The sequence below is a fragment of the Notothenia rossii genome (genome assembly GCF_949606895.1).
Source record: "Notothenia rossii genome assembly, chromosome: 11".
In the NCBI taxonomy this organism is placed as follows: domain Eukaryota; kingdom Metazoa; phylum Chordata; class Actinopteri; order Perciformes; family Nototheniidae; genus Notothenia; species Notothenia rossii.
Window position 1 is genome coordinate 14,957,479 of NC_136910.1, and position 12,495 is coordinate 14,969,973.

The 12,495-nt window shown below is 39.8% G+C and overlaps 1 protein-coding gene across 4 annotated transcripts in view; it reads left to right on the top strand.

Moving 5' to 3' along the window:
* Positions 1–5,103, top strand: part of mta3 (metastasis associated 1 family, member 3) — a 31,565-nt gene extending 26,462 nt beyond the window's left edge. For 3 of the 4 annotated variants that reach the window (XM_079658535.1, XM_079658534.1, XM_079658537.1), the window contains one exon: positions 3,531–5,103. In XM_079658535.1, the coding sequence (XP_079514661.1) occupies positions 3,531–3,702 (172 nt within the window). In that variant the 3' untranslated portion in view covers positions 3,703–5,103. The remainder of the gene's footprint in view (positions 1–3,530) is intronic. The other variant, XM_079658536.1, reaches the window with a different exon arrangement.
* The last annotated feature ends 7,392 nt before the right edge of the window (positions 5,104–12,495 follow it).

Here is a 12,495-nt window from a genome sequence, read left to right on the forward strand (position 1 = left end):
GGGTTTGACAAAGCACACAGTGAAAAAAAAGATAATAAAACAATAGATACCTGATGATGTTTGGCCAATCAGTATATTACTACATGAGATATTTTACTGAATAATAGACGGCTTTGACCAGTCAGAGGATGTCATTGGGATTCAACCTATAGCAGACTTTGACAATCCGTATACAATTTCATGGCGGTCCATCTAGCTGCCAAGATATTTCACTGTAAACCACAAAATGTGAAAGTCATGATGGATCAACAAAGGATCAGCAAAGATAGGAGTCAACCTAAGGGGACCAGAAATGTTAGTAGAATATATCATGGCAATCAATCCAATATCCAACAAGAAAGGCACTAGATGAAAGAACTGTGAATCAAACAAAGATTTATTCTTGGGCCATTTCATATATTAAAGATATAACTCACTGGATATGTGACGATTTCAACCTGCTGGTGGCCCTTAATGCAAATTCAGGATCAACAAGGTCAAATCTTCATGGTACTATTCCAATCTGTATACAAATTGGCACATTTAATTTCCCCTTCTTAATGAGATCCTAATTATCTCACAAATTGTCTTGGGACCCTTTGGAAGGGAGTTAGGAAACACTGAATTACATAAACAAACTCAAATATATCAGTAACAGGAGACATTTGTCCTTAAAATGTGTACTTTTGATACTAAATGTACCAATCTGGGAATTCCCCCCCAGTAAAGTTTAATTTGGAAAAATTAATATTTTAGCTAAGCTCTAAAAACGAGAAATATTAGAGCCCAGAACGAGAGTAAGCGAAACAGAAATGTAAATGAGACAGCTTGGTATATTTGAGCGTGGATTTACATGTTTGCCTTTCTCCTCTCAACGGCCAGCTGAACAGACATGCAGCAGAGCTTTAGATAATGAGCCAGCAGAGCTAAATCTGCTCTGTTCTTCCTCGCTTTGTATTCGGCCCAAACTCTAGCTCTAAGTGACATTAAGCAGACCATGCTGCTGTGTATTAAATGGGTCCGTTGTACTTGAATGATGTGTAAATACAATGTCAGGCCTTTTGACTATACCTGGTTTTACAGGTATGCTTGCAGAGAATTCCAGAGTGCTCTAGCACGCATTTGTCTTACAGCTGGGGATCTGGAGGAAACTGATGTGTTTTCTGGTTCAGGACATAGAAAGAGGGAAAGTGTTTTTTCTCCTCCGCCTGAAGGAGAGCATGAATAAACTATATGTTTTCGTTATGTATCTTACTTTTGTCTGTATATGAATGAATCCCATTAGTTCTGCATCCAACACTAGAGAGTGCACCTCACGGCTATGCACTGCTGTTGTTGCATGTGGGCTGTTGACAGAGCCTTTCCGTCACAGCACAAAGCCCACTGAGTCTTGATAATACCAGCGAGTTCATTTTAAGTCTGGAAATCCTGCAGAGAAGTAACCCCTTCGCTTTAATCATAACAGAGTATAATTCTACCACAGAAAACAAGATAAAGTGGCTGTTTTAATGAATTTCTCAACAGCCTGGAACCTCAACTTGTCGCCCCTTTAACTCAACTTTAGTCATGCATTTCATCATTTAAACCACAGTAGTCTTCTCTCTTTAGTTTCCTGTTAGATATGCAGAAAACAGCAACAGAGAGGAGACATCGCTAAAGATTCAAAGGTCTACTCATCTCAAAATGTGTACAAGCAAACTCAGTGATTAATTACCTCAGTCCAGTAGCATACATCATTGTCAAATTAATTGTAAACCAAAAGCATACGTGACAAATCAGCTGTCGCATAAAGCCCACAGCCCATGCCAGATTCATCATTGTTTCTAGTGTAAGCAGCCCTTTTTACCGCAGGCTGTTCTCAAAGCATCAAGCCTTTGATCAGCCTAGTATAAATAATTTATTAGACAAACATTATCCGCAGGCTTAGCTGCTTCAACATAAACATGCAGTCAGGAATTATTAGATTTACTGCAAGGGTACATACAATACACATGGCACAACACATTGCAAACATACACAAAATGCAATGATTTGCTACTATTGGCCAGTATTTGTATTAAATATCAGTCTCTCAAACATCACCTTCAAAATATATTTTCTGAAGAATTAAATTACATTATTATTATTATAATATATATATATATTATAATTATTGTTTCCCTTTTGGATTGTAGAAAATAACGTGTATCTTAGAAGACTTCCTGGTTAACATATAAAGAAATAAAGTCATTAGTAAATACAAAATCATTTCTAAAAGCACACATTTCCTGAAAGCAAAACACAGGCATGCAATCATAGTCCGTATAATGTTAAAATATTTTTGACATTGTAAGAAATCTGCTTATGCTTCTTGTTTAGAGTTAAAAAGACCGCTCTCTCCTATCTGTACGCTAAATATGAAGCCACCGCCAAAAACTGGTTAGCTTATCTTAGCACAAAGACTGTAAACGGCTAGCCTTGTATTGCCTAAAAGCTAAAGAACCATCTGAATTACACATTTTGATTGACAGTACAAAATCACCACAAGGCCTATTTACTTTAAAGGTCCCATGACATGGCCATTTCTACTGATCATATTTCCATTGTTGAGGTCTACTAGAATAGATTCATATTGTGCAATTTTCCAAACTCACATTGGTTTCTCATACAGCATCTCTGTATAGTATGTGTATTCACTCTCTGTCCTAAACGGGTTGTTGGAGCTCCTGCCCCCCCTCCCTGTGAGCCCAGTGTGCTCTGATTGGTCGGGACGTTGCGAGGCTCACTGCTGCGAGGCTCACTGCTGCGAGGAGCGGGCAGGTTTCCAGGTCGGCGAGACACAACGAAACTCATCCTGAGCACACACAAACACTCACAGCCGAAGTAAAAACAATAAGTGTGGCTTGATATTGAGTAAGAAAAAGGTTTGGAATGCTGTGAGAATGGGTCTGCGGAGAGCATTTCTCCGCGATCCCAACTCGCCTATTACCAGCGTTCAGGGAGCTCTATGCAAGTCAATGGGGACTCCCTGTTAGTTAGCCAAGGGATCCTGGTGTGTGAGGTGCTCCGCGGAATGGTCCATTTGGGCCAATCCGGTCATTTGTTGTTGATTTGGGTGTTCACACGTCACAGAACCCAGGAAGCAAATATTGGAAAATGAGAAATCTCCAACGAGGCGTTCTGGGGCTGCATAGACAGGTCTTTTCTGTGTAAGAGTTTTACTCGCTACAGGGTGTACTTTGAGGGTTTATGACTCTGCAGACCGTTTACATGCATAAAAACCTTCATAACACACAAGGGGATGGGTAATAACCGGAAAAGCATGTCATGGGACCTTTAAATTCCACTTTATTGTCATTGCACAGAATTTTCCCAGAACACTTTACAAACTTGTCATCAATGTTGGTTTCAAAAAGTATTCCTGGCTTTCCAAACATTAGGCTACTTGGGCAAACGTGTGAGATTATTTTATATAATACTACTAGTTCTACTGTCTCCAAGGTCAAGAAGGAGCTTTCACATCTGTATATCTTCATGTGCACTTATGCCCTGTGTCGTCTCCCTCCCTCCAGGAGGGCCAGGCGGCTGCTGTCCCGCACCCAGCTGAGGCACGCTTGTCGGCAGCCATGCGAGCAGATCACCTTGCGCAGGGTCACCCAGGGCCTGCCGCAGGGGCTGGTACTCGCCCCTCCGCACCCCCACCCCAGCCTGAGGATGCGAGGCCCCATCGTCATCCACGACTGACCCTACACTGACCCTCTGACCCCCCTGCTGCATACATACTAACAGATTCTCACCTCATATTCTATCATTAAGTTCCTTTATTCCTTTAAAACGCCGTAATAATCCTGAACTCTAAAATAAACTGGCAACAGAAGGATGTAATGAGCCGTGATGCAATAGAAACACCTGACCTGACTGCAAGTGCTGCCTGAATTTATTCCTGGGAATGTGTTTTCAAGTGTAAATACTATATTTGGGTGCATGCAAGTGTGTGGCAGAGAGAGAGAGAGAGTGTGTGTGTGTGTGTGTGTGTGTGTGTGTGTGTGTGTGTGTGTGTGTGTGTGTGTGTGTGTGTGTGTGTGTGTGTGTGTGTGTGTGTGTGTGTGTGTGTGTGTGTGTGTGTGTGTGTGTGTGTGTGTGTGTGTGTGTGTGTGTGTGTGTGTGTGCGTGTGTGTGTGTGAGAGCGAGGGGATGTTGAGCCATGTGCTGTTCTTAGTTTTTTATGGTTGGACATAACGACAGATCTTTCATGTGACTTCTTTGTGTTGATCGTGAATTGTTGTGAAGTTTTATCAGTTTGTTTAAATTTATTTTGGGTGGGGGCATGGGGTTGGATTATGATTAGGGTTGGGGTGGGGTGTGGGTTTGCATTTGTGGGGTCTTTTCAATTTTGGAGAAGAGGCAAGTGTCCAACGCTGACGTTAAAAAGAGAATGCACTAAGAAGACTGAACGAGCGGCCTTTCTTTTAAAAAATGGCTGCTTTTAATTATGTTTTACCTGCAGTTTTTCACCCTCTTTTTAAATCAAGGAGCTGGAGCCGGTGTTCAATAATAATGACCTGGTGACATTACTTTACAAATCTGCAGGCTTGAAAATATAACAAGGCAAAGATATAGAGAGCTTACATGATACGCCTCTGTGATGAATCACTGTATAATATATTGTATATCTCATTAAAGTACTGTAAATCTACTCATCGTATTTCTATGGCCGACTGTACCTACCTAGCCCTAACATGGGTACTAGAGCACTTCCTTTGCAACAGAAAAGGGCATGGATCTGTCACACTTTCCTCAAGGCTGGGATGCACCGGCATCGTTTTGAGGCTTTTCCATGAGCTCTTTGCTAATATTCCCTCATTGTTCTTTAAAGCCAATTGTCAAGTTTATCCAGTTCCTTCTGCATGTTGCCAGAGGGCGTTGCCTCAAAAACATGCCAGGTTAACAAACCCAGCCTTCAGGTGTGTTTAATTATGAGTTTTTAAACTGGCATTGCCGACGCATGTCTTTGAGGTGAGAGCCTCCGCTGATGATTTCTTCTCTTTCATTCAGAATGTTTATGTTAGTGTTTCCTGTGTGTCATGTGTTGAATTATGAATATGATGAGAATAATAATAATAAAAAAACAACAACACAATGCAAGATTATGGTGTCGAGTCTCAGTGTGTCATTTTGTGGTGCTACATCCTGACAGCCAGCATTATAAATAATACACACTGTGGCCTGTGTGTGGACATCAGAAAATACCCTCAAAAGATATGATGATTTGAAACAGTGATGAAGAGTGAGTGCTCTCAGGATATAAAGCATGTTCTTGGAAGCTTAGTCTGCCTCAAGGTAATTCAGTGTTTTGTGTGTGTGTGTGTGTGTGTGTGTGTGTGTGTGTGTGTGTGTGTGTGTGTGTGTGTGTGTGTGTGTGTGTGTGTGAAATGTTTTTCATTCATTGTAGCTTTAAAATGGAATAAAATGTGAGTCAACTACTGTATTTATTTGTTTTCATCATATTTTCTATACAGAAATTCCCTTGCCCCTGAATGTGGAAATCATAATAAAAAAAGGCAGAGTGTGAATGAAAAATATTTAGATCGAACCTGACACTTTGTAAATGGATTTGTCTTTCAGCTAGTCATGTGGGACTTCAGGGGACTAGAAAAGCCTCAGCAGATTTAAAACTCTCACTCGAATGCACTTATTGTAAATCGCTTTGGATAAAAGCGTCAGCTAAATGCAATGTAATTTAATGTAATGTAACATGTTCATCATGTCATTTTTTCTACATAGCCTAATATAGGCCTGTGTTACCGCTGCACATTGGAGTTTGTTTTACTTTTACTGTTACTATAGTGCTCAAATGTATCTGGACATCTGAACGTTATTTAATCCAAGAACATTCAAATTCAAAGAGCATAATGGACCTTGCTGCTGTGTTGTCTTGACATTTTACATTTTCATTCAGTTTAGACTTTACTCCTGCTTTTTTTTTTTTTTTACCTCAAATGGCTGACACCATTAATAAAGATGATATATGGGCTGTCTGCTTAAAGGTTCCTCAGTATGATCCTGCACAGAGAAATCTAAAACATATACGCCATAGATACTCATTTGAAGTTGAAATTCGGAGCTTTGTGAGAGGTGCCTGAACGCAGCATTCTGTGCAGGACTCTGAGTGACCACAGTCACCACATGCACCCCGGGAAGTTCTCACACGCTCTCTTCATTACTTGCACCACTTTTCAATTCGACTATCAGCCCAAATAAAAACTGTTTATCAAAATCTTATATGTTTGTTTGTCACAGGCGCTCGTGTCATTCTTGAATCGAATTATTAGCCGATTACCGCCGAAGCTCCAGTGGCGCAATCGGTTAGCGCGCGGTACTTATATGACAGTATTCAGCAGAGCAATGCCGAGGTTGTGAGTTCGAGCCTCACCTGGAGCACAGTTTTTGGATTGACCATCACCTGGTTAAAATGGGACGCCTCATATAAAATACGTCACACAGTGATCCCCCACAACAACTGGGGTACTTCGAAGTAGTGCTATTTCTCCAAATACACACAAGAAAAGCTTCTTAGTTCCTGACAACAGGTGTGTTTACATGAAGTAACTGTGGACGTGTTGAATTACTGAACAGTTTGGACGTTACGCCGTACAAAGCGCTGATCTGGCAAGTTATTTAATCAGAACCTGAAGTTAGAAATGATAAAAGATAAGATAAAAGAGGTATGCTATATGTAACCACAAATAAATTGAAGTGAAAGTAGAAAATAGGCTACATAACGAGATTACAAAGCAAAAGTGACAGTGTCGTAAACAATTATTAAGTCATTCAACTTTAACTCGTGGTTGTCTCTATTATTAGGATTACTACATATTATGGTATATAATGTAAAAGAAGACAGACTAACACAGTATTACACAATACAATAGGCTATAATATGGTATGGGATATAATATATATATAGTACGTTGATATGTAGTTATATAATATAACATAACAAAACGTTAAACGTAACATAGTTATTATAACAATATATATTATAATACCCATATATAAAATATATTAAGCTACATTTAATCAATGGATGATGGACCAAGTACTTATTATGCACCTTCTTATTTTATTTGTTGTAATTATTATTAGTTTACAAACGATCTATAATGATATAAAAAGGTACTCATGTCAACTGTACTCTACCTCGATCTTCTCAGTTGTGCTGAACCATAGCTCCCCCTGCTGGCCGACAGTCAAAACTGCGGCTATTGTAAACTTCTTTTTTCTTACCACTAGAGGACGGTATAACTGCGCTGAACAGAGTCCCGTATCTCTAAATAAGTATTTCTATCTAGAGGTGCGTGCATTTATGTTCCTCATAAACATTTGGAAGGGTGACTGTGCAGAACCATTTTTGAATAGTCCACCTCCTGTCATTCTTACAATAATTTGTATTCATAAATATATTTATTGACTATCTACAGTATGTGTGTCCTCAGAGTCAAAACTAAAGATGCAGCGTTTAGTTTATATGCACCATATATTTGCAACAAATCCCAGAAAAAAATGCAGGTTGGCTGCAACTATAGCTTTTCTGTCTGCTGCTGCCTTTTATTGAATCAGATACAAATGAATTTCTCACACTGCTCTCTTACTGCTATTCTGTATTTAGTTTGTTTTAAATGTCCATTTTCTGTGGCCTTTGGCGACAGTTTTCAACTGCATTTGAATATCATTTTGTGGTGTACCTTATTTTTATTTTTGTATTTCATTTCCTTATTGCTGATATGTGCTATAAACAAACTTGCTTTGCCTTGACAAGTGGCATTTTAAAATGAACCATTCAGAAATATTTTATCCTGGCAATCCTTTGAAGAACCTCTACATTGTGCTCATTTTATCATTGCATCTTAACATCTGTTAACTCAAACCATCAATCTTTTTTAAACATGATGTATTTCACTGTACATGACTGTAACATGCTGTATATATAGGCCTGTCTGTGTATTCGGACGTGTGTTGTGTGTGCTCTGTGTGCAGGTCTGTCACTCTAAGCCCTCTAAAGCTGGGAATGAACAAGCGGAAGATTGGAGTAATGATGTGACCCAGATGTCCCGGGTGCAGATCTCCAGGCTGAAAATGAGAGTGCAGATCAGGGTCTTGTACCTTCCGTAACCCCCCCCCCTTCTATCCAGCCTGGGACACAATCACAAAGTATTTAACAGCAGGGAATATGTGTGTATGTTTGCAAGAAAGTGCTTATCATTTGAGGGAATGTTGTAGTGTGTGTGTGTGTGTGTGTGTGTGTGTGTGTGTGTGTGTGTGTGTGTGTGTGTGTGTGTGTGTGTGTGTGTGTGTGTGTGTGTGTGTGTGTGTGTGTGTGTGTGTGTGTGTGTTTAAGCTCTTCCAGATCCATGTAAACACGAGGGATCAGATTTTGGAGTTGTGTGCCACTTGTTCATGGTGTTCCGGATTAGACAAAACAGTTTTTTAATTTACTCTCCTCAGCTGCCTCCATAAGAAGCTAAAGCCTTGCATCACCCCACCAAAGACCCCCACGACCCCACCCCACAGCTCCTCCTCCTCCTCCCCCCTCCTCACCCTGAGGTGACCAGGTGGCTGAACAATCACACACAACACCCTGACAGTACAGGCTCAGTGGGCCACTTTATTCAATGAGGAGTGCGGCAGTTGGAGTGACGCATCTGTACGTGTGGAAATATGTGTGTGTGTGTGTCAGTTTGAGGGATTGAGGGGAAAGGGGACAAAAGACTGAGAGTTTAATATTAGGGATAAGCTGCGATTGAACATCCTGATCAGAGCAGAATGATCAAATTCTGCCAGTGATAATCCCCCATCTTGGAAAATTAAATACTACTCGGCTGCTCACTCACACTCGCTTACACACACACATACACACAGTATTTAAGCAGGGTATTAATCTGACCTGTGTCTCATAACCCTGCTTGGTTCCTTGGGGAACTGTTCTGATATCTGATGAGTTTTTCATTAACAAGACACAAGTCTAATCCTGAGGGAGGACCACAAAATGACAACGGATAAACCCAGCTTTCCCCTAAAAGACACACACACACACACACACACACACACACACACACACACACACACACACACACACACACACACACACACACACACACACACACACACACACACACACACACACACACACACACACACACACACACACACACACACACACACACACACACACACATCTAACTAGACATCTTTATACACACTCTTGTTTATGCCTTAATCCCCTAATCCCAGTTTTTTTCCCCTCCAACCTACATTTTTTTTCTTTGCACGTCTTTGTTATCCTAATGAATGACATATCTTTATTCATAATGTGTGGAGAAGAAAGGGATCTACCAAAGTATTCATTATTTCTGCTGATTTAAATACAAAAGCCCTTGTACTGTAGATTAAAGGGTTCATAACACTTGCAAAGAATCTGCCTGATTGTCTAAGGGTTTATCTTTTTGGAAAGGCCTTATTTGAGAGGGCATAGCCTCCTCTGGCTGCATCACACTGTTGCTCCTGATTTCCATCCAAGAACCAAGTGTGTGTAAAAATGTAGCGACCTGGTGCAAAACCGTAAGTGTGAGAAAGCTAAAAAATGGCGCAGACAGTTGTAAAGTTGTGGGCGCCAGAAACATTGTCTTTGTGCTCTAAGATTCTAGAATAATTGCCCAGAGTTTTGTTTTCACCTCACATTTTACTGCACAAAAACCTCTACCTTTAACTTTTCATCACAAAACAATATGTTTTAGTTGCCCATGTTTTGTACTGAAGATTAACCTTGGAGAGTTTATCCTCATCCAAGCAGCAAGGTGCTCCAACTGTGAGTTATGCTAAATGTTTTATGGAGAAAATGATTTTTTTAACCAGGTACTCCTGAAAGAGATCCTTACATTCCCTACATTGGATAACTTTTTTACGCTGTGAGATGTCTCAATTAATATCGCTCAAGATGAGACCAGACGGTGCTCATTCAAAACAAGTACTAGTTATGTCCGGTAATGCAGCTCTTTGACATATTTTGTTTATTGAATCTTTTATTTCCATGAAAAACGTCCTTATTGTTCCCAAAGTTATTGTATGCTATATGGTGCAATGGAAGAGGAAACAAGTGCATTGAACTTATATTTCTCTGGTTCAAACTGAAGTTTTATCTGTTGCATGCCCTCCCATACACACTCCCATTTATAGTCTATGCTGAAATACTACCTTGACCCAGACGAAAGTTCCATATTGTGCCCGTTGGTAATCAAGCCTTGGGTACAGTGTACGTTGTCAGATGTGTGTCTGGCATGTAGGGGTGCATATCGGTTCCCGGTATTACCAAAATACCGGTTACTGGCGGCTATGGTATACCATACCGAAATCAGATCCGTTTTTCGATACTTTTTTTTTTTTTTATAAAAGTGAGGCGTAATATCCTTAAACTCGCGCCTAAATCGTCGGAATTACGATGTCAATTTCCCCGTTAAACTCCGCAAATGAGTCACTTTAGAAAATCTAAAGTGTGGCTGCATATGACTGCCAGTCTGATGGTGGGGTCTGTAACCAGGACCGGCCCTCGGCATAGCCAGTATAGGCGAATGCTAAGGGCGCATCAAACAATCGGGGGCGCCGAAAATTGGGGGGGAGGGAAGAAAGAAAAGTTAGAAATTAAAAAAATATTTTCTTTGAAATTTCATAACAACACAATTTCCAGATCAACAAAAGTACATCTTATTATCTTATACTAACAGAACTACGCCTATATTGCATGCAGTGCCATAAATTATGGCACCCCAAATAAACGTATTTAAGTATACAGCTTCTGTGTGCTTTTTTAACATTGGAATTTTCTGTGTAAGCGGCCGCGCGGGGGGGGGGGGGGGGGGGGGGGGGGATTTAGAGAGCTCTCTCCTGAAAGACTGAGAGGCTCTGATAACCTCAGCTAAGTGAGGTAAAGGCACACCTTTATATGATCATTATAGTTATAATAAAATAAGAGAACAGATTAAAAACTGGTATAAAATATTATATGACAGTAAAAAAAGTTGTTATTAATAAACAAGAATACAGTTTGAAAGGGGGGTGATTTGTAAAATATCCATAAAGAAAAGGAAATCTGCTTACAGTTCTGTATGTATCCATAGATCTCTTAATGTTGCTCTCAAAGTGTACCAGATTGATGCTTTTAACTTCAATATTAAAAAAAAAAATCTTCCATGCCCCCGGACCCCCCTAGAGGATGTTTGGTCCACCCCCCACTTAAATCATGTTCAAATGGACAGAATACTAAATACAGTTGCACACATCTTGTGTCCATATCTTTATGTTTTGGTGGTCATGCCACAACCGTGCATGCACGAGTCATAGTGAGTGTCTGCAACCAATGTCACCTCGTATGGCAACCAAGTACCTTTGTGTTCAGGGAAGCAGCGTGCCAAGCGAGAGAGTGTTCAGTTCAGCAGGTGATATCCTACGCTGGGAAAAGGCCCGTTTGGATCCAGACAGCAGATATGCTCATCTTCTTGAAGATGAATGCACAAAACTGAACTGTGATGGGATTTGTTTTCTTTCATCAGGCAAATGTTGATTTTAATGATGCTATTTGTTTTATGTGCAATGCTGAGATCTCATGATCCTTTATGTGTTTTCTGGTCAGTCGAATCTCAGATTGAATATTGATTATACTGGTGCTATTTTCTTTTTCCATTGACAAGATGTACTATTCACACCTGATGGTTGTCATAAATGATGTTGCAGAATCTGTTTTCTTCATAGATAACGTGTTTTTCATTGTTTGTTCAGTACTAAAAGGTCCAAGTCCCACAATTGAATTTAATATTCATTTGATATGTTAACTATATCATAAAGCGCTTCATGGGAGTAATTGCAGGATGATTACATTTTTCCCTTATGCAACATGAAAGTATCACGATATGTATCGGTTGAGTATCGGTATCGTAAAAAAGTCAACGATATGCAACCCTAAAGTGGCATGATTAAGTTTGAGATGCTTCCAGCTTTATCTGCATCCCCCCTGTGGTTTTAACTGTACCAGCTCACCAGATGATCCAGTGGAGTCAATGTTCACAACTGTCGCAAGTTGTGACAGACATAGAAGCTGCAAATTGAAAACACAATAAGCTATTGAAAAATATACAGTAAAGAAGTTAATTTTGAGAAGCTGGAAACCAGTACAATCAAGACTTTATGAGTGAACAATAGCCTATATGATTTGGAGGAGGGTCGAAAAGACTAGATGCATAATTTTGGAGAAGGTGATATTCTCTTAAAATGAATTGTTAGTTTTCAAAGTAAAAGGTGATGTCATTCAAAGCACTGTTTTGTCGAGTACTAAACTCAAAGATAATTAGTTTATGATATGAAACAATTAAGAGCATCTGAAAGACTGAAAACAGCATTTTCTGTCATTGTTGCATGAATAATTACTTTCACAACTATTCACGCAATTATTTGTTGGTGATTATCTTATTGATATGTCGACTAATCTTT